This window comes from Bos taurus, chromosome 2 (assembly GCF_002263795.3).
Source record: "Bos taurus isolate L1 Dominette 01449 registration number 42190680 breed Hereford chromosome 2, ARS-UCD2.0, whole genome shotgun sequence".
Taxonomy (NCBI): Eukaryota; Metazoa; Chordata; class Mammalia; order Artiodactyla; family Bovidae; genus Bos; species Bos taurus.
Window position 1 is genome coordinate 85,353,076 of NC_037329.1, and position 27,269 is coordinate 85,380,344.

Genomic DNA, 27,269 nt, shown 5'->3' on the forward strand with positions numbered 1-27,269 from the left:
TGGTTAGAATTCAGTTGAGTTGAGTTCAGTTCAGTTCAGTCACTCAGTTGTGTCTGACTCTTTGTAACCCCATGGACTGCAGCATGCCAGGCTTCCTTATCAATCACCAACTCCCGGAACTTACTCAAAGTCATGTCCATCAAGTTGGTGACGCCATCCAACCATCTCATCCTCTGTTGTCCCTTCTCCTCCTGTCTTCCAGCATCAGGGTCTTTTCCAATGAGTCAGTTCTTTGCATCAGATGGCCAAAGTATTGGAGCTTCAGCTTCAGCATCAATCCTTCCAATGAATATTCTGGACTGATTTCCTTTAGGATGGATTGGTTGGATCTTCTTGCAGTCCAAGGGACTCTCAAGAGTCTTCTCCAACACCACAGCTCAAAAGAATAAATTCTTCAGCACTCAGCTTTCTTTATAGTCCAACTCTCACATCCATATATGTCTACTGGAAAAACCATAGCTTGGACTAGACAGACCTTTGTTGGCTAAGTAATGTCTCTGCTTTTTAATATGCTGTCTAGCTTGGTCATAGCTTTTCTTCCAAGGAGCAAGCATCTTTAATTTCATGGCTGCAGTCACCATCTGCAGTTATTTTGGAACCCAAGAAAATCAAGTCTGTCACTGTTTCCTTGTTTCCCCATCTATTTGCCATGAAGTCATGGGCCTGGATGCCATGATCTTCGTTTTCTGAATGTTGAGTTTTAAGCCAACTTTTCACTCTCCTCTTTCACTTTCATCAAGAGGCTCTTTAGTTCCTCTTGGCTTTCTGCCAAAAGGGTGGTGTCATCTGCATACCTGAGGTTATTGATATTTCTCCCAGCAATCTTGATTCCAGCTTGTGCTTTATACAACCTGGCATTTTGCATGATGTACTCTGCATATAAGTTAAATAAGCAGGGTGACAATATACAGCCTTGACGTACTCCTTTCCCAATTTGGAACCAGTCTGTTGTTTCATGTCCAGTTGCTTCTTGACCTGCATACAGATTTCTCAGGAGGCAGGTCAGGTGGTCTGGTATTCCCATCTCTTTAAAAATTTTCTACAGTTTGTTGTGTCCTGTCATTTAACACTACTGAAATTATCATGATATTTTTACATTTTGATAATCTGGCAATTAAAACTCAGTGTGAACCATTCTTCATTCACCCAAAGCCGGTTTTAATCTGCGCCTTGAGAATGACACGAAAGCAGTGTTCCACACCTTTTCTGCCTCACAGCACACTATAAATGGCACTGTCTGTAGGGCACACGGCGGCTCTGGATTCTCTGGCCTACCCAAAGTCTGCCCAGCTAATTCACCAGGCTCTGGCCCAGAGAGTTCGTGAGATTTTGCGAAGGTCTGTGAATACCGTGCTCCCTCTAGTGGTCAGAATCACCACATTTCCTCCTCCTTTAATCCCTAAAGAGGAACAGCTGAAATGGGGGAAGAGGCGCCTCACCACACACAAACTTATCAAAGCATCTCTGTCCGAACAAGGCAGAACTAATTATGCAAAGCATTTGTTAGAAAAATACCTCTTTCAACTGCCTATAGATATGCTGTTGCTGCTGCTAAGTCACTTCAGTCGTGTCCGACTCCATGCAACCCCATAGACGGCAGCCCACCAGGCTCCTCCTCCATCCCTTGGATTCTCCAGGCAAGAATACTGGAGTGGGCTGCCAGGTGGGCCTAAATAAGAGACACTTGTTTGGCTGCATTCATACTTCTCTAAAACTAGAAACTGAAATTAATCTACACCACTACATAGCTCTAGAAAGAGGCAACAACTCACATCCTTACAACTGGCTATTTCAGGACTGACTCGGCAAAGCTGTGGGCCCATGAGTGGAGGTATCTTTATTCAGCTTTCTCTTTCTTCGCTTGCTTGAAGGCCATTTTCTAAATAGAAACACATTTGCGTGTCTTTACTAAAATGCCAAGTGGTGCTGCTAATTCTCACTCTGATCCTAGTTTGCTTGAGTCCAAAAATTAGAAAAAAATCTATCTTGTATGATGTGTGTACCTTTGATAATTCCTAGACATTCTTTTGCTCAGGGCAGCAAGAAACACAGGGCTCCAGCTGTCCTCTCCATGCTAACAGAGAGCAGTGCAAAGGGACAAAGCTTTTGGGATATGATATAAGCCCAAATGTGGAGAGGGATATTGAAATTTTTTCTCCTCTAATAAAAATAGTTAAGCTTATTTTGGAGGAAAAATATCAAAAGCTGGCATAATTGTATTAAGACAATGAAATGATGAAATACAATTCCCAATTTATAGAATGTACTGCCATCTACTGCATATAAAAAAATCACTGTTCCTCCTACTGAAATTATTATAAATCAAGCAATCACACACTTTAAAATATAAATGAATTTGTAAGATCTGGTAATTGCCACAAAGAACTTGTCATTTAGACTGTTCTATAGCTTTTAATTTTCTCATCTGAAATTCTCTCTTCAATTTTCGCTTTTACCTTTTTAAAATTCTATTTTTCCCCAACCCTTTCATAGCACTAATTCTGGAAGTTACGTTTTTAATTTGATATTTTATTTTTTGAATATTGCTTTTTACAGCACTTTTCTCTTCTGTTCAGTTCAAGTCAGTTGCTAGGTCGTGTCCAACTCCATGAATCGCAGCACGCCAGGCCTCCCTGTCCATCACCAACTCCCAGAGTTCACTCAGACTCACGCCCATCGAGTCGGTGATGCCATCCAGCCATCTCATCCTCTGCTGTCCCCTTCTCCTCCTGCCCCCAATCCCTCCCAGCATCAGAGTCTTTTCCAGTGAGTGAACTCTTCGCATGAGATGGCCAAAGTACTGGAGTTTCAGCTTTAGCATCAGTCCTTCCAAAGAACACCCAGGACTGATCTCCTTTAGAATGGACTGGTTGGATCTCCTTGCAGTCCAAGGGACTCTCAAGAGTCTTCTCCAACACCACAGTTTAAAAGCATCAATTCTTCGGCACTCAGCTTTCTTCACAGTCCAACTCTCACATCCATACATGACCACTGGAAAAACCATAGCCTTGACTAGACGGACCTTTGTTGGCAAAGTAATGTCTCTGCTTTTCAATATGCTATCTAGGTTGGTCATAACTTTCCTTCCAAGGAGTAAGCGTCTTTTAATTTCATGGCTGCAGTCACCATCTGCAGTGATTTTCGAGCCCCAAAAAATAAAGTCTGACACTATTTCCACTGTTTCCCCATCTATTTGCTATGAAGTGATGGGACCAGATGCCATGATCTTTGTTTTCTGAATGTTGAGCTTTAAGCCAACTTTTTCACTCTCCTCTTTCACTTTCATCAAGAGGCTTTTTAGGTCCTGTCCACTTTCTGCCATAAGGGTGGTGTCATCTGCATATCTGAGGTTACTGATATTTCTCCTGGCAATCTTGATTCCGGCTCGTACTTCTTCCAGCCCAGCATTTCTCATGAGGTACTCTGCATATAAGTTAAATAAGCAGGGTGACAATATATAGCCTTGACGTACTCCTTTTCCTATTTGGAACCAATCTGTTGTTCCATGTCCAGTTCTAACTGTTGCTTCCTGACCTGTATATAGGTTTCTCAAGAGGCAGGTCAGGTGGTCTGGTATTCCCATCTCTTTCAGAATTTTCCACAGTTTATTGTGATCCACACAGTCAAAGGCTTTGGCATAGTCAATAAAGCAGAAATAGATGTTTTTCTGGTACTCTCTTTATCGATGATCCAGCGGATGTTGGCAATTGGATCTCTGGTTCCTCTGCCTTTTCTAAAACCAGCTTGAACATCAGGAAGCTCACGGTTCACATATTGTTGAAGCCTGGCTTGGAGAATTTTGAGCATTACTTTATTAGCGTGTGAGATGAGTGCAATTGTCTGGTACTTGGCATTGCCTTTCTTGGGATTGGAATGAAAACTGACCTTTTCCAGTCCTGTGGCCACTGCTGAGTTTTCCAAATTTGCTGACATATTGAGTGCAGCACTTTCATATATATAATATTCTTTCATCTGAGAATATTAATTACATTTTCTGTATTTCTCTACTTCCTGCACTGGTTCTATTCCCTGAGTTCCAGTCCCCTACCCATTTGTTTATACGAATGCCTCTCTTTTCAGAGGCTTTCCTCAAATGTCTAATGATCATAAGCTGCCTGTTCAGATGAATAGCAAGGTATCCTGGAGCTGACTGGGGCTTAGTTAAAGTGGGAGGGATGTGTGCACTGGTGGAGGCCGCAGCTGAGAGAATATAAAGGTCTTTTTTCTAGGATTTTTGAGAGAATTTTCTCTAATCCCCTGCTTGAAGGATGTTAACTTTGTTGCCAGTTTTCTGGGAGTTTAATAGGAGGATGCTGAGATCACTGTTAGGTGTGTAGATTTTCATTTAATCCCCTGCTTTCAGTGTAACACTCTGCCTTTGGCTATGCCCGGTTTTCCCGAATCCCATGATCCTCATTCAGCAGCTCCAGAAAATTAACCACTGGTGTTCTGCAGGGCATGGGTGAAGTGGGAACCTACTCTAGGTGAACATGGCAACTAGGAAAATCTAGCAGCTTAACAGATTTACAACTGCTTCACCAATTTTTAGCCCCACCTCACCTGCTAATTTCTTACGTCTGAAGAACTAAGGACAGAGCTTAACAACATTGTACAGGAGACGGTAATCAAAACTATCCCCAAGAAAAAAAAATGCAAAAAGGCAAAATGGTTGTCTGAGGAGATCTTACAAATAGCTAAGAGAAACAAAAGGCAAAGGAGAAAAGGAAAAATATATCCACCTGAATGCAGCATTCCAAAGAATAGTAAGGAGAGACAAGAAAGCCTTCGTAAGTGATCAATAAAAGCAACAGAGGAAAACAACAGAATGGGAAAGACTACAGATCTCTTCAAGAAAATCAGAGCTACCAAGGGAACATTTCAAGCAAAGATGGGCACAATAAAGGACAGAAACAGTATGGCCCTAACAGAAGCAGAGTTTTAAGAGGTGGCAAGAATACACAAAACAATACAAAAAAGATCTTAATGACCCAGATAACCACAATGTTGTGATCACCCACCTAGGGCTAGACATCCTGGAGTGTGAAGTCAAGTGGGCCTTAGGAAGCATCACTACGAACAAAGCTAGTGGAATTCCAATTGAGCGATTTCAAATCCTAAAAGATGATGCTGTGAAAGTGCTGCAATCAATATGCCAGCAACTTTGGAAAACTCAGCAGTGGCCACAGGACTGGAAAAGGTCAGTTTTCATTCCAATCCCAAAGAGGGGCAATGCCAAAGGATGTTCAAACTACCGGACAATTGCGCTCAATTCCCATGCTAGAAAGGTTATGCTCAAAATCCTTCAAGCTAGGCTTCAGCAATACTTGAATTGAGAACTTCCAGATGTACAAGCTGGGTTTAGAAAAGGCAGAGGAACCAGAGATCAAATTGCCAAAACTGTCTGAATCATAGAGAAAGCAAGGGAATTCCAGAAAAACATCTACTCTGCTTCACTGACTATGTAAAAGCCTTTGACTGTGTGGATCACAACAAACTGGAAAATTCTTAAAGAGATGGGAATACCAGACCATCTTACCCATCTCCTGAGAAACCTGTATGTGGGTCAAGAAACAACAGTACCAGACATGGAACAACTGACTGGTTCACAACTGGGAAAGGAGTATAAGGCTATATACTGTCACCCTGTTGATTTAATTTATATGCAGAGTACATCATGTGAAATGCCAAGTTGGATGAATTACAAGCTGGAATCAAGATTGCCAGGAGAAATATCAACAACCTCAGATATGCAGATGGTTACACTCTAATGGCAGAAACTGAAGAGGAATTAAAGAGCTTTGTGATGAGGGTGAAAGGGGAGAGTGAAAAAGCTGGCTTGAAACTCAATATTAAAAACACTAATACCAAAGCATCTGGTCCCATCATTTTATGGCAATTAGAAGGGGAAAAAGTGGAAGCAGTGACAGATTTTCTCTTCTTGGGCTCCAAAATCATTGTGGATGGTGACTGCAGTCATGAAATTAGAAGACACTTCCTTTTTTGGAAGGAAAGCTACGACCAACCTAGCCAGCATATTATAAACCAGAGACATTACTTTTCCAACAGAGGTCCATCTAGTCAAAGCTATGGTTGTTCCAGTAGTCATGTATGGATTTGAGAGCTGAACCATAAAGAAGGCTGAGTGTCAAAGAGTTGATGCTTTGAATTATGGTGCTGGAGAAGACTCTTGAGAGTCCCTTGGACAGCAAGGAGATCAAACCAGTCAATCCTAAAGGAAATCAACCCTGAATACTCACTGGAAGGACTAATGCCCATGGTGAAGCTCCAATACTCTGGCCACCTGATGCAAAAAGCCGACTCACTGGAAAAGACCTTGATGCTGGGAAAGACTGAAGGCAAAAGGAGTAGAAAGGGCAGCAGAGGATGAGAGGCTGGATAGAATCACAAACTCAATGGACACAAACTTGGGCAAACTTTGGGAGACAGTGAGGAGCAGTGAAGCCTGACATGCTGCAATCATGGGGTTACAAAGAGTTGGACAAGACTTGGCAACTGAACAATATGTAAGACAGTCAACAAGGACCTACTGTATGATACAGGAAACTCTACTCAATATTCTATAATAACCTATTGGGAAAAGAATCTGAAGAAGAATGAATATGTGTATAACTGAATCACTTTTCTATACACCTGAAACAAACACAACATTATAAATAAATTAATATTAAATTAAAAAAAGAAAACAAAAACTTTTAATTAAAAAAAAATAGAAGGCCTGAAGGATAGAAAAAATAACTGCCCATCTCCTTTTTCTTTCTAAAGTAAACATGTTCACTTTTTAAGTTGTTACTCTGAACTGCAGGAAATGTTCCTGCAGTTCCTCAAAAGGAACATCTCTGAGCAAGGAGTAGCTTGCTAGTGATCTTCAGCATGCTATTTAATCTCTTTAAATAAAACGGGGATGATAATCAGTTCAGTTCAGTCGCTCAGTTGTGTCCAACTCTTTGCAACCCCATGAACCACAGCACGCCAGGGATGATAGTAACTACAACAATAACAACTACCTTACAGGTGATTCTCTGAGAGAATCAGAGTTAAGGTCTCTAAAATATCCTGCACCATACTTAAAACACAGTAGCATAGTGAAAACGCTCAGCAAATGGTAGTTACAGTCTTAAATGATAAACAAACTTTTGCAATTATCAGCTTTTTTCCCCCTTATATAACTACTAGAGAGATCTACTGTGTCTTCCAAGGCTATTTAGCAGATCCTGGAGTTACAGCACAGCGAGTTTAATTCAAGAGAGAAACTCTGAATGCAGAGTACTCAACTCCACAAGGATTCCAAGTCATTAATCTATCTAAGCAGTCTATCACAGTCAGCTTTATCATTACCTGCAAATGGCATGAAATACAACAAATATATATAAACATATGAAACAACTTTAATTACAAAAATAAAGTTTATTTAAATTCTATATATACACATACACACACACAGAGTACCATACATTTACTTATTACATACCAATTCTGCTTCTCAACTACAAAATTATATATACAGTGTAAATAGTGGTAAGAATTCTTAAAGTCCCCTGTACTTCTTTCATCCTAAGTCTCATACTTGTTTTCCACATACAAGTGGACTGGGACTTAAAATCCACATGGACATTTACTACAGCATTTGTTTCCTCCTAAAAAGAAACTCTAAAAAGCTATTATTAAACCAACAGTATGTCTAACAAATACTATTATCTTAGACCCAATAATATACAATATTTGAGATAAGTAAAAGGTTTTTAATCTGCTTCTACTTCATCAGTTCAGTTCAGTCACTCAGTCGTGTCCAACTCTTTGCGACCCCATGAACTGCAGCACGCCAGGCCTCCCTGTCCATCACCAACTCCCAGAGTCCACCCAAACCCATGTCCATTGAGTCAGTGATGTCATCCAGCCATCTCGTCCTCTGTCGTCCCCTTCTCCTCCTGCCCTGACTCTTTCCCAGCATCAGGGTCTTTTCATCAGCAATACTTTATTTCATACATAAAATTCCCTAGTCTTCCTACATTCCTAGTGATCTTAAAATGGAAACCAGATCATGTTACTGAATCTAGTTCTCTTTTTTTCTTTTGGCCAGAAAGCCAAACACTGAAAATGCTTTTTTAAAAAAAATTTGCATCACAATAGGTTGCTATGAATTAAGCCCAGCCTCCCAGGCCTGCCTTTATAGCTAAGATACATGCAGGTGAAAAATAAAAGATGAGCTCAATTACTTGTCTTCCCACCACATAACCATTTAAAACAATTTTCCAAGGAGCAAAGTGAATTACATCATTGTGCTGACATCAGAGTCCCAATTTGTCTTTCTTTTACTAAGCAACCTCCTTTTCTGTATATCTCAAAGACTACGGTGATAACAACAGGGCACTAAGAAAATGGATGACTGACAACAATGATGTATGTAGAAATACATATGTAGCAAATATTTCTTTCAAATAAACATATGCTCAAGGTCTATATTCAAAGAACTGTATTGAGAGGTAACATCTCTCTTACTACTGTATTCCAAACACAACTATTACAGTGCCTGGTATACAGCAGGTGTTTAATATGTGGTATTACATACACAAATGAATAAATGGTGTGGAAAAAAAGTAGTGTACTCAACTCAATGCTGGTTCAATGGCTACTAATGTCCACTTCAGTTTGGGGGACAACTTACAAAAAACTGGTAAAGGAAAATGACAGAACAATATAAAATTCTTGTAGGAGTGATAATTTTGCCAATCTATCAAAAGATAATTATCACATATTAAAAATGAAACACAGATAATCATGAATTTATGTCCATCTTGGGGTTAATAATAAGCCCTGAGACAGAAAATACTGGTCCATGCACAGCAGCTGCCCAAGCTCCTTCCCCAGCTGAGGGGCTTTATATAGAACAGTAAGTAAATAAAAGTTTCTGAGCCATTCCAGTATTCCCGCTGTTCTGATATATGAGAGACAAGTTGTAGGCAATATCTCTTCGTAAGTCTATCTGGTCAATTTCTATACCCTAGGGGGGAAAATACAAAAATGAGTATATTTCAAACTGACAGCCAGGACAATTTTATGGCAAATAAACAGCTTTTGTAAGTGTTCAAAAAACTATTAAAATTCATATTACTGAAAAAATTTATAAAACTAAGCATATATCTTGAATATACATTTTTATCAGGTAATGCTGACTTCAGTTAATTGTTATAGTAACTGTTTCATCAAATATTTTTAAATGTCTAACCAATAAGTTAAAGAAAAAAAGTTTCATTCACAAGACATAGCAGAATAAACACCAGATGAATTAGGATTTAAGAGTAAAAAAAAAATGAAACCATAGAAGAAAAAATACAGTTGAATAATAATATAACCTTGGTAGGAAAAGCCCTTTTAAGTATAATAAATGCCAAAAGTAGGAACTAGAAAGACTGATATGACTTCATAAAAAATGTAAAACTTCTGCATGTAGAAAAAAAATCATAACACAAATGACCAGATGAGAAAAAAAATATCTGTACTATATAACAGAAAGGCATATAAAACATAGGTCTAGAAGGGCATACACCAAATTGATTATAATGACTACCCTATGGGTGTTATTACTTTTTTTTCCTACTTAAATAACCCAACCAATTACCTCAATGGAGTAGATTACGTCTATATTCCTATTCTTCTCCCACAAAATTTTGGAGTCAACTAAGAACATCTGCATCAATGAAAAATGTTGCCCTATAAAGCTTAAGGAGCAATACATAAATTATTTATGAAGTTAAGAACACAAAAGTATATGTATTTCATCAGCAGAACTATAAGAGCAGGTACTCATTTGCCTAACGACTAAAGCTGTACAAGGGTAACAGAAAAGAGTTGTGAGGGAATGAGGGATTATGAGTGCAATTTTTAAAACTGAGTAATGATAACATACTTTCCTTCAGAAATTAGGCTTTAAACACAGATTATCATAGTATTGGCAACACTTCACCCTATATTACATTAACTTAAACAAAACTATGTTTATACTGATCTTTAATCTCTAGAAAGATGTTAGCTACATTTTTGAACTTGAAAATGAATAATGGCTACAGAACTCAATACTCAGGGTTCCTGTGTACCAGCTCAACCTGTAAACCACTGGGGCTATCTTAGGATAACCGAAAGGGTCATAACCATAAGTCATATGTGTCCACATGGTTGCTGATTAGGTCAGTAGGTGAGGATGTCAAACAATTACTTGTTGCTGAACATAATTAAATAAGTGCATTCAGTAAGGGGAGAATACATTTTAATATATAAGCTATGATTAATTTCACCACAATACTGAGCTAACTGCAACTTATCGATAGATGAAGTGTCTCCTCAGTTTTTCAAAGTAAATCATACAGTACCTCTACCACAAGTGGAGGGAGCTCCAGGGCCTTCTGATAATAGTGGATTGCAAGATGTTGCAGCCCCAGTTGGTGAAGGGCACGGCCCAAGTTGTAGAATGTCTCCTGGCAAGGCCCACGTAAACTGAGGTATCGATTAAGAAAGGAAAAGCCCTACCAAAGAGAAAAGATAATAATAATAATTCAATAGTTCAGTCATTTGACAAGCAAGTGCAGGGGCAGGAATACAATTTTCTATTTTTGGCTACGCTGTGCAGCATGTGGGATCTTAGTTTCCCAATCAGGGATTGAACCCGCATCCGCTACATTAGAAGTGTGGAGTCTTAACCAATGGACCACCAAGAAGTCCCCCCAATTTTTTTTTTAAAGACAGTCTCACCCTAAAAGAATATATGTCTGTGGTACAGTGTCATATCATAATATAGTTCAGATTTCTTCCAAAAGTGTAAAGGAGATATTTTTTTTTAACTAAAGACAAAAAATTCACAGAAAACAAAGCCAAATGTAACAACTAGCTAGCAAAGACCCATAATGTAAAACAGAGAATATATATTTCTATGGTTTCAAGTTGGTTTTTGTGGCATTAGAGGCTAGTAAAATTTTAGGTTTGAGATACATGTCTAAAAGCTTGACCACAATATAAACTCCAAGCTCTTATGATGATAATTTAGAAAGTTGCATCCTCAGGAACAAACTCACTTGAGTATATCTGACCTTTCTGGTTAAATGGTACCTTTTATATACCTCTCAGAGCCTTAATAACTTTTTAATGTTAAAAAACTTGATTTTCTCTTTTCCCCTCTGAAAGCTTCTGACTCAATAGCTTTATGGAAAAACTGATTATTTCAGAGCATAGCTATAATGAAGCAGGCTCTCTGTGTGTCACAGCATCCAAAAAAGCAACTTGCTTCTTCACGTCTTCCTGTATTCACTTTCCTCTTCAATGCAACTTCAACTTCTACCATGCACAGAAAGCTACAAACTGCCAAGATGCAAGTAACTGATATAAGCAATTAAGCAAATATATTACCTGAGCATTAAATCAACAGATTTGTATGTATAAAAAATAAAATGCAATTATTTCCTGGGTGATCTGGTATGTAATAAATGGTCACAAATTTTTCTTCATAAGTTAATAAATAATAAAAATTAAGGAATTTGTTAGAATTAATGCATTCTAGGAATAAAAAGTATGCTCAATAAACAAGTCATATTTTCTGCATGATAAATGAATCCATTTGAGTACATGAATATGACTTCTACTGAAAAACATGGCTCTCTGTTAAGTAATAGCAGACAAGCTATTAATCTCAGAAGAATCAAATCTATGTGTTTAAAAATGAGAAATTCAAAGACAAATATCTAAGAAAGAACATTTACTTTCCTTCCCTAATTACTTAAAAAACAGGTATATACATGCATCAAACATGAAAACTGAAACAAAAGCAGAAGTTCTGAGGATACAGGGGTGAATGAGACAGACCAGGTCTCTGACCTCTTGGAGTTTGTATTTTCACTAGAGGATCTTGGAGTTTGTATTTTCACTAGGGAGACACGCTATGTTAAGGAGGTAAACAAGAAAACAAAAAGGTGATGCAAATGGCTTTATGAACTACGACTTTAAAAGAGCAATTCGTGGTGATGACGTAAGGAAACAGTCACACAAGCACGTATCCATACATTATTGTATGTCTGTATTATTTTTAAAAACTAATTTAAAAACTCTTTAGGACCTGTAAGGCTGGAAGCCTCTGAGGCCCCAGAATACAAGAAAGCCTGCACAGGATTCCCTAAGATTCTGCCTGACCCTTCTCTTCTGATCTGGCTGTGCATCCCTTCCACATTGCTGTGTAAGTCTTGGCCAGGAGTACTCCTATATGTTGATCCATGAGTGCTGAACACAGGAATGGATACTCCCAACAGGTGCACTAAGCAGATACTACTTTTGAAGCAGGGAAATAAAAGCATTAAGTATATTCATTTTTAAAGAACATAAAATCAAGTAGTGAGGAATCCAAATGAATTACCTGCACAATAAGAGCATGTCTCTTTAATACATACTTCTGGGATGCCATGTGAATAAAGGTCAGGCCTATACAGAGGTTATAGAGAGGTTCCTGGGGATGAGTGCGAAAGGCCTGCACATACTGTCCTGAAAAATGAGCAGTGATGTTAGATGACAGGACAAAAACACCATTCCTTATTTCTTCAACACTTACTCAAATATAGTTTAAGGTAAACAAACATTACTATCACTTTAACAGATACAAAGGTTATATTCCAAAATATCAACCAGATGCATATTAATACGAATTTTAAAATACATAACATACAACAAAAAGAGAAGGATTTACCCATCAACGTATTTTGACCATGATGATTAAAACTGAGTACAAAAGTAACTTTTTTAAAGGTATAGTTTGACATTTCCAAGTAGAGTAGTACTTCAAAAATAAACAATTGAATAACTGTGATCATATATCTATTTTATGATCTCAAATCTTTTAAAAAACTAATGAGGGAATGTGTCTGTTGGTGAATTCTTTCATAAAATTAACTGAGACCTGTCTTATAGATGCTAATGTGATAGATCATGGAGGTGAGAAAAATAGTTTTGTTTTTTAAGTTTATGGGTATTATTGCCTCAAACATAGCAACTGTTTTTCCTGAGAAGAGCTAAATTGTATCTAATAACAAGATAAAAATTCAGGGTTTTATGAATTCCATATAGTTTATATAAAAAATTATCTCATGTCAAAAGTCTAACTGTATGAGAGAGGAATTTTAGCAAATTTTTCTTGTAAAGGAATGATCTATAATTTATCATATAGATAAGAAAACTTCTATTCCAGAAGAAACAGCACTGTAAAGTCTCCTTAGCAGCACAAATGGTAGACTGCCATTTGGACTTTCTATTTTAATCTCTTTTACATATAGTTTTCTTAATAGTAAACTAATAATTCCAAAAAAGTATACACAGTGAAGAAAAGCTTCAACATCTGATGTTCAAGATTACTGGCTGAACAACTATAAAAACAGCAACCATACACAAGAAACATTAAAGCATTAAACAGCCAAAATCACAGTATACACAGAAGTGAATCTGGCAATATATTTTATTGCCAGCAGCAGGAGATACATGCCTCATTTTAAGTTTAAACTTTTGGTTAACTATTTTTCTACTTGCTTGCTCCTGGTTCCTTATTACAGAAATTTCCTGTAAATGGTTAATGAATTTTCCCTCTGTTTAATTATTAATAAGAATTATAAAGACTCGTCTCACACTAGTCAGAATGGCCATCATCAAAAAGTCTACAAACAATAAATGCTGAAGATGCTGTGGAGAAAAGGGAACTCCCCTTCATTGTTGGTAGGAATTAAATTTGTTCAGCCACTATGGAGAACAGTATGGAGGTTCCTTAAAAAACTAAAAATAGAACTACCATATGATCCAGCAATCCCACTCCTGGGCACATATCCAGAGAAAAACACAGTTTGAAAAGGTACATACACACTCACATAGCCAAGACATGGTAGCAACCTAAATGTCCACTGACAGATGAATGGATAAAAAGATCTGGTACATACATACAATGGAATATTACTCGCCATTAAAAAGAATGAAATAATGCCATTTGCCGCAACATGGGTGGACCTAGAGGTTATCAAACTAAGCTAAGTAAGTCAAAGACAAATATCATATGATATCACTTATATTCAGAATCTCAAAAAGGGATACAAATGAATGTACTTACAAAACAGAAACAGACTCACAGACTCTAAAAGCAAATATGAGAGGGTGGAATGATTTGGGAGAATGGCACTGAAACATGTATAATATCATATATGAAATGAGTCACCAGTCCAGGTTTGATGCACGGTACTGGATGCTTGGGGCTGGTGCACTGGGACGACCCAGAGGGAGGGTATGGGGAGGGACGAGAGAGGAGGGTTCAGGATGGGGAACATGTGTATACCTGTGTGGATTCATGTTGATATATGGCAAAACCAATACAATATTGTAAAGTTAAAAAATAAAATAAAATAAATTAAATAAAAATAAATAAATAAAAGCAAACATGGTTACCAAGGCAGAAAGGTGGTGGTGGTGGGGATAAATCTTGAGTTTGGGATTGACATACACACTACTGCACTTGAAACAGATAACCAACAGGGACCTACTCTCTCTATAGGACAGGGAACTCTACTCAATATTCTATAATAACCTAAATGGGAAAAGAATTTGAAAAAGAACAGATATATGTATACGTAAAAAAATAAATCAAGACAAGAAAAAAAAAGACATCTCCTAAAGGAATAAACTATCAAAGAATCTTAAGTCCCTTTTTATACTATAGCAAATTAAAATCATTTAGCAAAGCATCTATAACTAATGAAAATTATTATTTTTTTTTTGAGTTTTTTCATTTTTATTTTATAATGGAGTACAGTTGATTTACAAAGTTGTATTAGTATACAAAGTTACAGGTATACAGCAAAGTGATTCAGGTATACGTACACATATATCTCTTCTTTTTCAAATTCTTTGTATTAGTATACAAAGTTTCAGGTATACAGCAAAGTGATTCAGGTATACATACACATATATCTCTTCTTTTTCAAATTCTTTTCCCATTTAGGTTATTACAGAATATTGAGCAGAGTTTCCTGTATTATACAGTAGTCCTTGTTAGTTATCTATTTTATTTATTTTTTTAAATTTTATTTTATTTTTAAACTTTACATAATTGTATTAGTTTTGCCAAATATCAAAATGAATCCACCACAGGTATACATGTGCTCCCCATCCTGAACCCTCGTCCCTCCTCCCTCCCCATACCATCCCTCTGGGTCGTCCCAGTGCACTAGCCCCAAGCATCCAGTATCGTGCATCGAACCTGGACTGGCAACTCGTTTCTTACATGATATTTTAACAAACAAGCCTAAGTCACGCTTTAAAGTCGTACTTCAAAGACCTACTTTAAAGACTTACTTTAGCCTTTTGAAACCAAAGCATCACAAGAAAAATAAATATTTATTATAATTACTGTGAATACTTAAAACCACTTACTATATGTACCAGACATTATTTTAAGTACTTTATATTAACTCATTTAATTTCTACAATAATCTACAAGGTTATCTCCATTTCAGAGATACAGAAACCAAAGCAGAGAGAGGGAGACAAAGTCATGTGCCAGGACACTCACCAAGTGCATGCTTAAAACTACCAGACACGAATGCATTGTGTCCATTTAAGACACAGAGGGCATGATTATCTGGGTTTTTCAGCATTAAACGGAGACAAAAGCGATGATGTCTTACTTCTTGGGAATGCATGGTAACTTGATTGAAAATGTTCCAGAGCTGGGGTTTATTGACATTTTCCATTACCATTATTCTAAAATTGCAAAAAGAGAATGAGAGTAAAAAGTAGTGTACAGGAAAAAAACTTCTTGATTTTTAAGATTGAAACCCTTCATGTGTACCTGTGGAACACATGTATACCTGTGGCGGATTCATTTTGATATTTGGCAAAACTAATACAATTATATAAAGTTTAAAAATAAAATAAAATTAAAAGAAAAAAAAATAAGAGTAATAACATATCTATGTAACAAAGTAATGGTACTAAATTTCATAGTTATTAATAAAATGTTTTATTTATCAATAAATAAATAAAAATAAAAAAAAAAGAAAGAAACCCTTCAGTGCTGTCCTATCAACACTGAAATTCACCACCCTCAATAAGGGGTATGTAGTGTTTCTCCATCTTATTTCTGCTTTTCAACAAACGTTTAAACCAAAAAGACAGAATCAAGAGGTTTAAGTTTTATCTCCTCTCCCAACCCATTCACAGATGCAGTACAACGAACACTGAATAATAATGCATACTGACTTAACTCTCACAATAACCTATGAGGTGGTAATATTATGATGCCTGTTTTACCATAAAAAATGGGGAGACTGAGGCACAAAGGTTTAAGTAAATCTCTTATGGGAGTGTATGCTCTCTTATACTGCTTCCAAGAACCACCAATGAACCGAATTAATCTGTAAGCAAGAGTTACACAGCTTACTAAATCTTGAGCATGTAAAATTAAGTCAAAGTAAATATACATGCTCCATCAAAGAATCTAATTAAAATAAGTTATTGGAAAATCACCTGATATAGTTGTATGCCTTTCTGAAATTTTTGTCCAGAATTGCAGCAGACAGACCAAAGTATTCTAACTCTTTGCGTTTTGGCTTGTCTTCATAAAATGAGCAGTATTCCAATGAAGAATCAACAAGTAACTCAGCCTCCTGGAACCGGGATAGGTCACATAAGGAGTATATGGCCTTCAAAAGGAGGTTCCACCAGTCATCTTTTGTCAAGACACTCGTGAGTACAGCAAATATTGCTAAAATGAGACCAATGAAGATCAGTTAGGATACTATATTTACAGAAGTAGCAGTATCACAAAGAAAATTAACATGATCTAGTCCAAAGTGAAATTAAGTTGAATAACCAAGGCCCTAGAGGACTGAATTCTTGCCACCATCTTCTGACAATGACGAGAAGGAGGGGCTTCTTTTCACTCCCTCAACCTGACTCCCTCTGCTCTACCTAACAAACAATCTGCAGTCCCAGGTAATCCTCACTTCTGATTCATCCTCGGTAAAGTCCAGCTACATCATTTGTGTTTTTCAGTGCTAGCTTGGATATATGCACCTTCAGGGCAGAGCAAGGGTGCTTTCCATGACTGAGGTCAGATATGGGAATGTGCACATACAAGGCATTCAAATGTTTACTCAACAAAGGATTTCAAATTCATACTTAATCTTCTCTCCCTTATTTGTCTATAAAAAGCCTTCCTTTTACAGCCTATGAGAAATACCAAAAGCCATAAAATTTTTTTTACCACCTTCAATTCAATATTTATCTGAGAATCTATCCTAAATGACTACTCAGAAATACAGATAAATCTATAGGCACAAAGATGATCACTATGGTATTACTTAGTTGGATGGCATCATTGACTCAATGGACAAGAGTTTGAGGAAACTCCATGAGACAGTGAATGACAGAGAGGCCTGACGTGCTGCAGTCCATGGGGTCACAGAGTCAGACACGACCGAGTGACTAAACAACAATGGTATTACTTAGAAAAGAAAATTATCAAAAGAAACCATATAATAACTTTAAAAAAGGGAATGATTAAACAAATTATAAAACCACTATCCAATGGAATATGACACATTCCTTAACAGCTACAAAGAGACCAGAACATGAGAAAATATTGAGTGAAAAATTAGTACAAAGATGTATGTGTGTGCTCAATCATGTCTGATTCTTTTGCAAACCCCATGGACTATAGCCCACCAGGCTCCTCTGTTCATGAAATTTTCCAGACAAGAATACTGGAATGGGTTGCCATTTCTTTCTCCAGGGGATCTTCCTGACCCAGGGATTGAACTCACATCTCCTGCATCTCCTGCACTGGCAGGCAGGTTCTTTACCACTGATCCACCTTGGAAGCCCCAGTACAAAGATACATGTAATATCAAGTGCCCGAGATAATCCTACCATGATGCACTGGTATAATGTGATCCTCATCATGATGAAACTATTAATAACAAAACAAAGACCTTATGAGCTTAAGAAAAACCAATAATGACCCTGAAATGAGGAAACAGTGGAAGAGGAAACAGGTAGGATCAGACAGAGAAAAATGTAACTTGAGGAAACATAGTCCAAAATGATGTGGGCAGACACTGGGTTAAGCCCAGAATCAATGAACTCAAGAGACAGCAGGGCTCTAAGGCTAGATTACGAGCATCTGAGCCCACATTCCTATCCTCTGACTCGCTTCCCCAACAACATGTTGCTTATGTCCTTACTGTGCTTAACAGAGATTCAGCTCATCTGGATTGTAAAACTTTGTCCGTTGCACTCTGCCATATTGGTAACAACAGTTTAATTAATATCTGTGGACATGATTAACAATGAAATAACTTTCTGCTAGACTTATAGCCTAGGTCTTTTCCAAAGTTCTCTTGAGTAATAATGTCACCCAACATCCTTGATCCTTTTCCAGTTAAAAATAGATGGTTTTAAAGTCGCATAGTTGAGATTGGGCCAAAGCAACTTATTTGCAGAATTTCTATGACTGTTGCTACATTTGTCAGAAACGAATTTAACAGAGACAAATTCATTTATCAAAGAAGAGCTTAACATATGCAGTCGAAGTAACCAGACAAATAAAGCAATCTGTATTATCAGCTAATTATCACAAAAGATTGTTTTAGTTTTTTCACAGAAGGATCTAAGTAGACACCTGCTTTTTAATTTTCTTACACTGAAGTATTTATATACAACCTTTCTTTCTTTTTTGAAAACACCAAATGAGTTTATTTTTCCTAAGGGATCTAGACTAGAAAATATAATTTTCAATAAGATTACTGTCACATGCTACTTCATGAGTTTTTTTTTTCCAACTCAGCCAAGTTTTACACAATAAAGCAAATGAAAGTAATTACCTTTTGCATCACAATTTGCTGACTCTTGGTCATTGTTGTCTGATATTTTGTCTCTTGACACTTTAATAAGGTAGAGATGCCTCTCTCCAGATTTGGAACTGGATATCAAACAGACTTGGGCTCTATTCATTGCTACCTGAATTAAAGATAATTGAAATTTTCAGTCATGTGCGTGTATGCTAAGTTGCTTCAGTTGTGTCCAACTCTTTGCGACCCAATGGACTGTGGCCCGCCAGGCTCCTCTGTCCATAGGGATTCTCCAGGCAAGAATACTGGAGTGGGTTGCCATGCCCTCTTCCAAGGGATCTTCAATCCAGGGATTGAACCCATGTCTCCTGTGGTTCCTGCATTGCAGGTGGGTTATCTACCGCTGAGCCACCAGGGAAGCATTTTTAGTCCATAATTTTTTAAAGAAAATCTATGGGAAACAAGTATCACAGATGTGTCTGAAAGCTTCTTTAGTAAGGGGAATAAAACACCAATTATCGTGTATATGAACACCTAAAAGAGAATGAATAGACTTATTTTTTCCTTAATAAAGGAGTCCAAGTCACACTACCCACCTTAGTAAGGAAAAAGACAGCCATTCACATTATGTTTATCTCACACACACACACAGACAGTTAACTATCTCCCTGTAAGAAGCCAGACTCAGAAAGGATGTCATACCCAGAAAACATCTTTGCAAAGTAAACAATATGGGCACACAGTAGTGTCCACAGGGCCAATAACGGACACTACGATGGTTCTCACTTTTCGAAATATGTACTAGCAAAGATTTTATTTTACAGTCTGTAGTCGTTTATACTTTCATGTAGAATTTCAATTACATACCATTAATCTCTAGGTTGTCTGCCTTTTATCTGACTTTTAACTTTAAAAAGTTTAAAAGGGAGTTACAAAATAGTTATGACCTATGTTTAAACCAAATTCTAAACATTTAAAAAGTCAACAAGGCTAATATAAAGACAGATTACTACCTACCTTTAAAAGCATGGCCAACATGGTAAGCAAGGTATCCACATAACCATACATTTTGCCTTGTGAAAATAATAGAGTAGAACGTTGAAGCAGTAACTTTAGTTCCTAAGGAAATAAGCATAGGATAGTGACAAGATTCCTTTGTTTCAAGTTGTTTTGCTTGCATAGAAAAGCTATGTCTTAGAAACTAAACCTTAAGAACATCTGCTTTGTGATCTCCCACAATAATTAAAACCCAACATTTTAAAAACTATAAATTACATTAATAATTACAATGTTAAGTTACTGTAACTTAAGATTCAAAATCATTTTTCAAAAACACTGAATATAATATACTAAAATTAAACTTGGATATAAGCTGGAGAAACATCCTTCAAGTCTCTAAAATGTAAGAAAATTCTAAAATATAGCCCACCAAGAAAAACTTCCACATTGCATGGTCTACCTGCTGCGCTGCGTTGGCATCTTGTGCTAATGTATCTGGATCATACATTGGTTCCAGGGCTTCCAGAGCTTTCTCGGGACGACCCAGCTGCTGCTGAAGGGTGGAAAGCGAAATTCTTGCATCCAAATGAAGAGGGGCCAGATCAACCACTTTGCTATAGCTTTCGGCAGCACGCTCCATGTAGCCTAAGGCCTTTAAGCATTCTAAAACAATGTTAAAATAATTTAGACTTGTAAGAGGGCCAAAATTATTTCTCCATTTTAAAAGAAATGTTACACCAATATAAAAATTATAACAAGAAAGAGATTAATGCATATTTCTGTATTTTAAAACAACTATCCCTTCCAATCTCTATGCTATAAGTATGTGATCAGTATATAAATATACAATTTGGTGTTCTGCTTTATTTACTTATATTAGGCTTTCAACATTTCCCCATGCCTTCAGTGGCATTCTGACTGGTTAAAATATTCAATTAAATTTATTATTTACTTAACCATCAGTTCAGTTCAGTCCCTCAGTCGTGTCTGACTCTTTGCAAACCCATGAATTGCAGCACACCAGGCCTCCCTGTCCATCACCAACTCCCGGGGTTCACTCAAACTCACATCCATCAAGTCAGTGATGCCATCCAGCCATCTCATCCTCTGTCGTCCCCTTTTCCTCCTGCCCCCAATCCCTCCCAGCATCAGAGTCTTTTCCAATGAGTCAACTCTTTGCTGGAGTTTCAGCTTTAGCATCACTCCTTCCAAAGAACACCCAGGGCTGATCTCCTTTAGAATGGACTGGTTGGATCTCCTTGCAGTCCAAGGGACTCTCAAGAGTCTTCTCCAACACCATATTTCAAAAGCATCAACTCTTTGGCACTCAGCTTTCTTCACAGTCCAACTCTCACATCCATACATGACCACTGGAAAAACCATAGCCTTGACTAGACGGACCTTTGTTGGCAAAGTAATGTCTCTGCTTTTCAATATGCTATCTAGGTTGGTCATAACTTTCCTTCCAAGGAGTAAGTATCTTTTAATTTCATGGCTGCAATCACCATCTGCAGTGATTTTGAAGTCCAAAAAAATAAAGTCTGACACTGTTTCCCCATCTATTTCCCATGAAGTGATGGGACCGGATGCCATGATCTTCGTTTTCTGAATGTTGAGCTTTAAGCCAGCTTTTTCACTCTCCTCTTTCACTTTCATCAAGAGGCTTTTTAGTTCCTCTTCACTTTCTGCCATAAGGGTGGTGTCATCTACATATCTGAGGTTATTGATATTTCTCCCGGCAATCTTGATTCCAGCTTGTGCTTCTTCCAGCCCAGCGTTTCTCATGATGTGCTCTGCATATAAGTTAAATAAGCAGGGTGACAATATACAGCCTTGACGTACTCTTTTTCCTATTTGGAACCAGTCTGTTGTTCCATGTCCAGTTCTAACTGTTGCTTCCTGACCTGCATATAGGTTTCTCAGGAGGCCGGTCAGGTGGTCTGGTATTCCCATCTCTTTCAGAATTTTCCACAGTTTATACTTAACCATACTGCTTGACATTTAGGTTATTCCTCAATTTTTACTCTAATAAGTAACCCTCAGTAAACATCTTCATATATATAAGTCAGAGTTCACAAACTGGGAAACCAATTTAACCCACAGATACGCTTTGTTGGGCCACAGTACTGTTAAAAAACAGTAAACTGTCTACATCTTTAAAAGTTAGGATTTTTTTAAGAAATCCAAGTTACTGCATTCTTTCAGAAAATCTGGGTTTGGCAACAGTTGAGTCCCTTCATTCCCACATGCTCCATCAGCCATGCCAAGAAGCAGCGGCACCCTTTAGACAGGGCTCTTCAGTTCCCAGCCTGCCCTGGGCCTCTCACTTACCTACTTCACTCACTTCTGTTACTTGTCAGGCTCCTGAGTTTTGTGATCTCCAATATAAAATACCTCTTCTCACCTCATTCAATTACTTCCTCAGAATAAGTCCTTAGAGGTGAAGTTACTCGGCTCTACTCCTCATACTTTATGCCAATCAATCATTAAGTCCTACAATTTGATGATCAATCCCCAGTAAGCATTTCTTCTTCCCACACAAACAGCCACAGCACTTACAAACACAGGCCCTTTCACCTCTTTCCTTCTCACTGCACTGATCGCCTAAGATAGTATTTGCGTCCTACTGTTTTCTCAAATCTCAAATTTCTCAAATAGCTCCTCACCACTATCTTCAGGTTAAACTTTGGTAACGAAGGAAGACTACTAAATATGGGTGAATCACCATGATGGAATTTCTCATAATTTTTCACTTATCACTTTAAAAGATACTTCATTATTATGCTACAAGCATTAAATTCCTCTAATGATGTTTCTTCTCTACAGTTCCAAATTTCCTTATGATTTTCAGACAATACTGAGGTTTTACTCATCTAAAGCCACATATGTTCAACACAGAAAAAGCATTTATCAGTATCATGATTATAATTAAAGAGGATTTAAAAACATCTACTGCTCGTAACAAGAGCAGTTTCAAAACCACAACCATACAGAAGGCAAAAAAATTTTAATTCCCTGTTTATGTCTTTTAAAATTAAAAACCCACAAATAATGTAACTTTTTATGTAAACTTATGTATGTAAACTTTTACATCTGTATTCCTTTTCAGTCATCCAAAAAAAGTGTTATCTTAACCATTAAGTCTGCTATTTCATATCTGTGATATGGTCCACTGGAGAAGGGAATGGCAAACCACTTCAGTATTCTAGCCTTGAGAACCCCATGAACAGTATGAAAAGGCAAAAAGATAGGGCACTGAAAGATGAACTCCCCAGGTCGATAGATGGCCAATATGCTACTGGAGATCAGTGGAGAAATAACTCTAGAATGAATGAAGAGACAGAGCCAAAGCAAAAACAACACCCAGTTGTGGATGTAACTGGTGACAGAAGCAAGGTCTGATGCTGTAAAGAGCAATATTGCACAGGAACCTGGAATGTTAGGTCCATGAATCAAGGCAAATTGGAAGTGGTCAAACAGGAGATGCCAAGAGTGAACGTTGACATTTTAGGAATCAGCGAACTAAACTGGATTGGAATGGGTGAATTTAACTCAGATGACCAGTGTATCTATTACTGTGGGCAAGAATCTCTTAGAAGAAATGGAGTGGCCAACACAGTCAACAAAAGAGTCTGAAATGCAGTACTTGGATGCAATCTCAAAAACGACAGAATGATCTCTGTTCATTTCCAAGGCAAACCATTCAATATCACGATAATCCAAGTCTATGCCCCAACCAGTAATGCTGAAGAAGCTGAAGTTGAATGGTTCTATGAAGATCTACAAGACCTTCTAGAACTAACACCCCAAAAAGATATCCTTTTCATTATAGGGGACTGGAATGCAAAAGTAGGAAGTCAAGAAACACCTGGAATAACAGGCAAATTTGGCCTTGGAGTACAGGATGAAGCAGGGCAAAGGCTAATAGAGTTTTGCCAAGAGAATGCACTGGTCATAAAAAACACCCTCTTCCAAAAACACAAGAGAAGACTCTACACATGGACATCCCCAGATGGTTAACATTGAAATCAGACTGATTATATTCTTTGCAGCGAAAGATGGAAAAGCTCTATACAGACAGCAAAAACAAGACCGGGAGCTGACTGTGGCTCAGATCATGAACTCCTTATTGCCAAAGTCTTAATTCAATTTTTTAAATTGAAGAGAGTAGGGAAAATGACTAGACCATTCAGGTATGACCTAAATCAAATCCTTTATGATTATACAGTGGAAGTGAGAAATAGATTTAAGGGACTAGATCTGATAGACAGAGTGCCTGAAGAACTATGGACAGGGGTTTGAGACACTGTACAGGAGACAGGGATCAAGACCATCCCCATGGAAAAGAAATACAAAAAAGCAAAATGGCTGTCTGAGGAGGCCTTACAAAGGCTGTGAAAAGAAGAGAAGCAAAAAGCAAAGGAGGAAAGGAAAGATATACCCATTTGAATGCAGAGTTCCAACGAATAGCAAGGAGAGATAAGAAAGCCTTCCTTAGTGATCAGTGCAAAGAAATGGAGGGAAACAACAGAATGGGAAAGACTAGAGATCTCTTCAAGAAAATTAAGAGATACTAAGGGAACATTCCATGCAAAGATGGGCTCAAAAAAGGACAGTAATGGCATGGAACCAACAGAAGCAAAAGATATTAAGAAGAGGTGGCAAGAATACACAGAAGAACTATACAAAAAATATCTTCACAACCAAGATAATCACGATGGTGTGATCACTCACCTAGAGCCAGACATCCTGGAATGTGAGGTCAAGTGGGCCTTAAGCATCACTACGAACAAAACTAGTGGAGGCAATGGAATTCCAGTTGAGCTATTTCAAATCCTAAAAGATGCTGCTGTGAAAGTGTTACTCAATATGCCAGAAAATTTGGAAACTCAGCAGTGGCCACAGGACTGGAAAACGGCAGCTTTCATTCCAATCCCAAAGAAACACAATGCCAAAGAATGCTCAAACTACCACACAATTGCACTCATCTCACATGCTAGTAAAGAAATGTTCAAGACTCTCCAAGCCAGGCTTCAATAGTATGTGAACTGTGAACTTCCAGATGTTCAAGCTGATTTTAGAAAAGACAGAGGAACCAGAGATCAAACTGCCAACATCTGCTGGATCACTGAAAAAGCAAGAGTTCCAGAAAAACATCTATTTCTGCTTCACTGACTATGCCGAAGCCTTTGACTGTGTGGACCACAACAAACTGTGGAGAATTTTTCAAGAGATTGGGAATACCAGACCACATGACCTGCCTCTTGAGAAACCTGTATGCAGCTCAGGAAGTGACAGTTAGAACTGGACATAGAATAACAGACTGGTTCCAAATAGGAAAAGGAATACATCAAGGCTGTATATTGTACAATAAGGCTGCTTATTTAACTTCTATGCAGACTACGTCATGAGAAACTCTGGGCTGGAAGAAGCACAAGCTGGAATCAAGATTGCCAGGAGAAATATCAATAACCTCAGATATGCAGATGACACCACCCTTATGGCAGAAAGTGAAGAAGAACTAAAGAGCCTCTTGATGAAAGTGAAAGAGGAGAGTGAAAAAGCTGGCTTAAAGCTCAACATTCAGAAAACGAAGATCATGGTATCCAGTCCCATCACTTCATGGCAAATAGATGGGGAAACAGTGGAAACAGCGGCTGACTTTTTTTTTTTTTTTTGGCTCCAAAATCACTGCAGATGGTGATTGCAGCCATGCAATTAAAAGACGCTTACTCCTTGGAAGGAACGTTATGACCAACCTAGACAGCATATTAAAAAGCAGAAACATTACTTTGCCAACGAAGGTCTGTCTAGTCAAGGCTTACGGTTTTCCCAGTAGTCATGTATGGATGTGAGAGTTGGACTATAAAGAAAGCTGAGCGCCAAAGAGTTGATGCCCTTGCAATATGGTGTTTGAGAAGACTCTTGAGAGTCCCTTGGACTGCAAGGAGATACAACCAGTCCATCCTAAAGGAGATGAGTTCTGGCTGTTCATTGGAAGGACTGATGTTGAAGCTGAAACTCCAATACTTCAGCCACCTGATGTGAAGAGCTGACTCATTTGAAAAGACCATGATGCTGGGAAAGATTGAGGACAGGAGGAGAAGGGGATGACAGAGGATGAGATGGTTGGATGGCGTCAGCGACTCAATGGATGGGTGTGGGTAAACTCTGGGAGCTGGTGATGGACAAGGAGGCCTGGCGTGCTGCAGTTCATGGGTTCGCAAAGAGTCAGACACAACTGAGCAACTGAATTGAACTTCTTGGAAGAAAAGTTATGACCAACCTTAGACAGCATATTATAAACCAGAGACATTACTTTGCCAACAAAGATCCATGTAGTCAAGGCTTTGGTTTTTCCAGTAGTCACATATGGATGTGAGAGTTGGACTATAAAGAAAGCTGAGTGCTGAGGAATTGATGCTTTTGAATTGTGGTGTTGAAGAAGACTCTTGTGTGTCCCTTGGACTGCAAGGAGATACAAACAGTCCATCCTAAAAGAAATTTGTCCTGAATATTCATTGGAAGGACTGATGTTCAAGCTGAAACTCCAATACTTTGGCCACCTGATGTGAAGAACTCACTGAAAAGACCCTGATGCCGAGAAACATTGAAGGCAGGGGGAGAAGGGGACAACGGAGGATGAGATGGTTAGGATGGCATCATTGACACAGTGGACATGAGTTTGAGTAAACCCTGGGAGCTGGTCATGGACTGGGAGGCCTGGCATGCTACAGTCCATGGGGTCGCAAAGAGTCAGATATTACTGAGCAACTGAACTGATACTGATCTGTGATACATCTCAAGATATCAATCAATGTTCCTCTATTTATATAGAACTTTCTGCTACTATATAGTACTTCAAAATATTTTAAATATTAAAACTGGTCATTATACAATATTTGTAACAGAGACTATTCAAATTTTAAGGCATCTCTTATGTTGATTCAATAGGAAATCCTATTAGAATATTTTTGTTTTTCACACATTCCTGTAAGAGATTTAGTAGTTTTTCTCAAGCTGTTTTTCCCACTCTATAAACAATTTATTTCAGATTACTCTGGATTTAGACGCAGTGAAATAAATTGACAGATAAAATCCAATCTTCATTGGATTTGCTCAAAAAACACTGAAAATATATTAACTTTTCCCTCAAAATAACATTAAATATAAATCCTTAAAAGCTCTTCAAAAATTAGATTACACTCTAAGTCTGAAAATCTATTACTAAAAACCAGAGCCTAAGGTTAAAACAGGTAAAAGATAGGTATTTACAGTATGTTTTAATAGGGACATGTTAGTCCTTTTATTTCACTCAGGTAACATTAAGTGAATCATTCCCCAGTGCATTTGTGAGGGAAAATCAGTTAGTGGTGAATCAAGACAATTTAAAAT

General features: G+C 37.8%; 1 protein-coding gene across 2 annotated transcripts in view; it reads right to left on the reverse strand.

The window, feature by feature from the left end:
- Positions 1 to 7,405: 7,405 nt before the first annotated feature.
- The window catches only part of GTF3C3 (general transcription factor IIIC subunit 3), a 32,535-nt gene continuing 12,671 nt past the window's right edge, over positions 7,406 to 27,269 (reverse strand). The window contains exons 11-19 of one of the 2 annotated variants that reach the window (XR_009491868.1): positions 20,335 to 20,537; positions 19,889 to 19,994; positions 18,909 to 19,040; positions 16,552 to 16,789; positions 15,596 to 15,786; positions 12,413 to 12,537; positions 10,386 to 10,538; positions 9,638 to 9,737; positions 8,935 to 9,019 (exon numbers count right to left, since the gene is read on the reverse strand). Coding sequence is in view for 1 of the 2 variants with exons in the window: in XM_059878695.1 (XP_059734678.1) it covers positions 8,897 to 9,019; positions 10,386 to 10,538; positions 12,413 to 12,537; positions 15,596 to 15,786; positions 16,552 to 16,789; positions 18,909 to 19,040; positions 19,889 to 19,994; positions 20,335 to 20,537 (1,271 nt within the window). In the remaining variant the exon portion in view is untranslated. Of the gene's footprint in view, positions 9,020 to 9,637; positions 9,738 to 10,385; positions 10,539 to 12,412; positions 12,538 to 15,595; positions 15,787 to 16,551; positions 16,790 to 18,908; positions 19,041 to 19,888; positions 19,995 to 20,334; positions 20,538 to 27,269 lie in introns of both variants that reach the window. The other variant, XM_059878695.1, reaches the window with a different exon arrangement.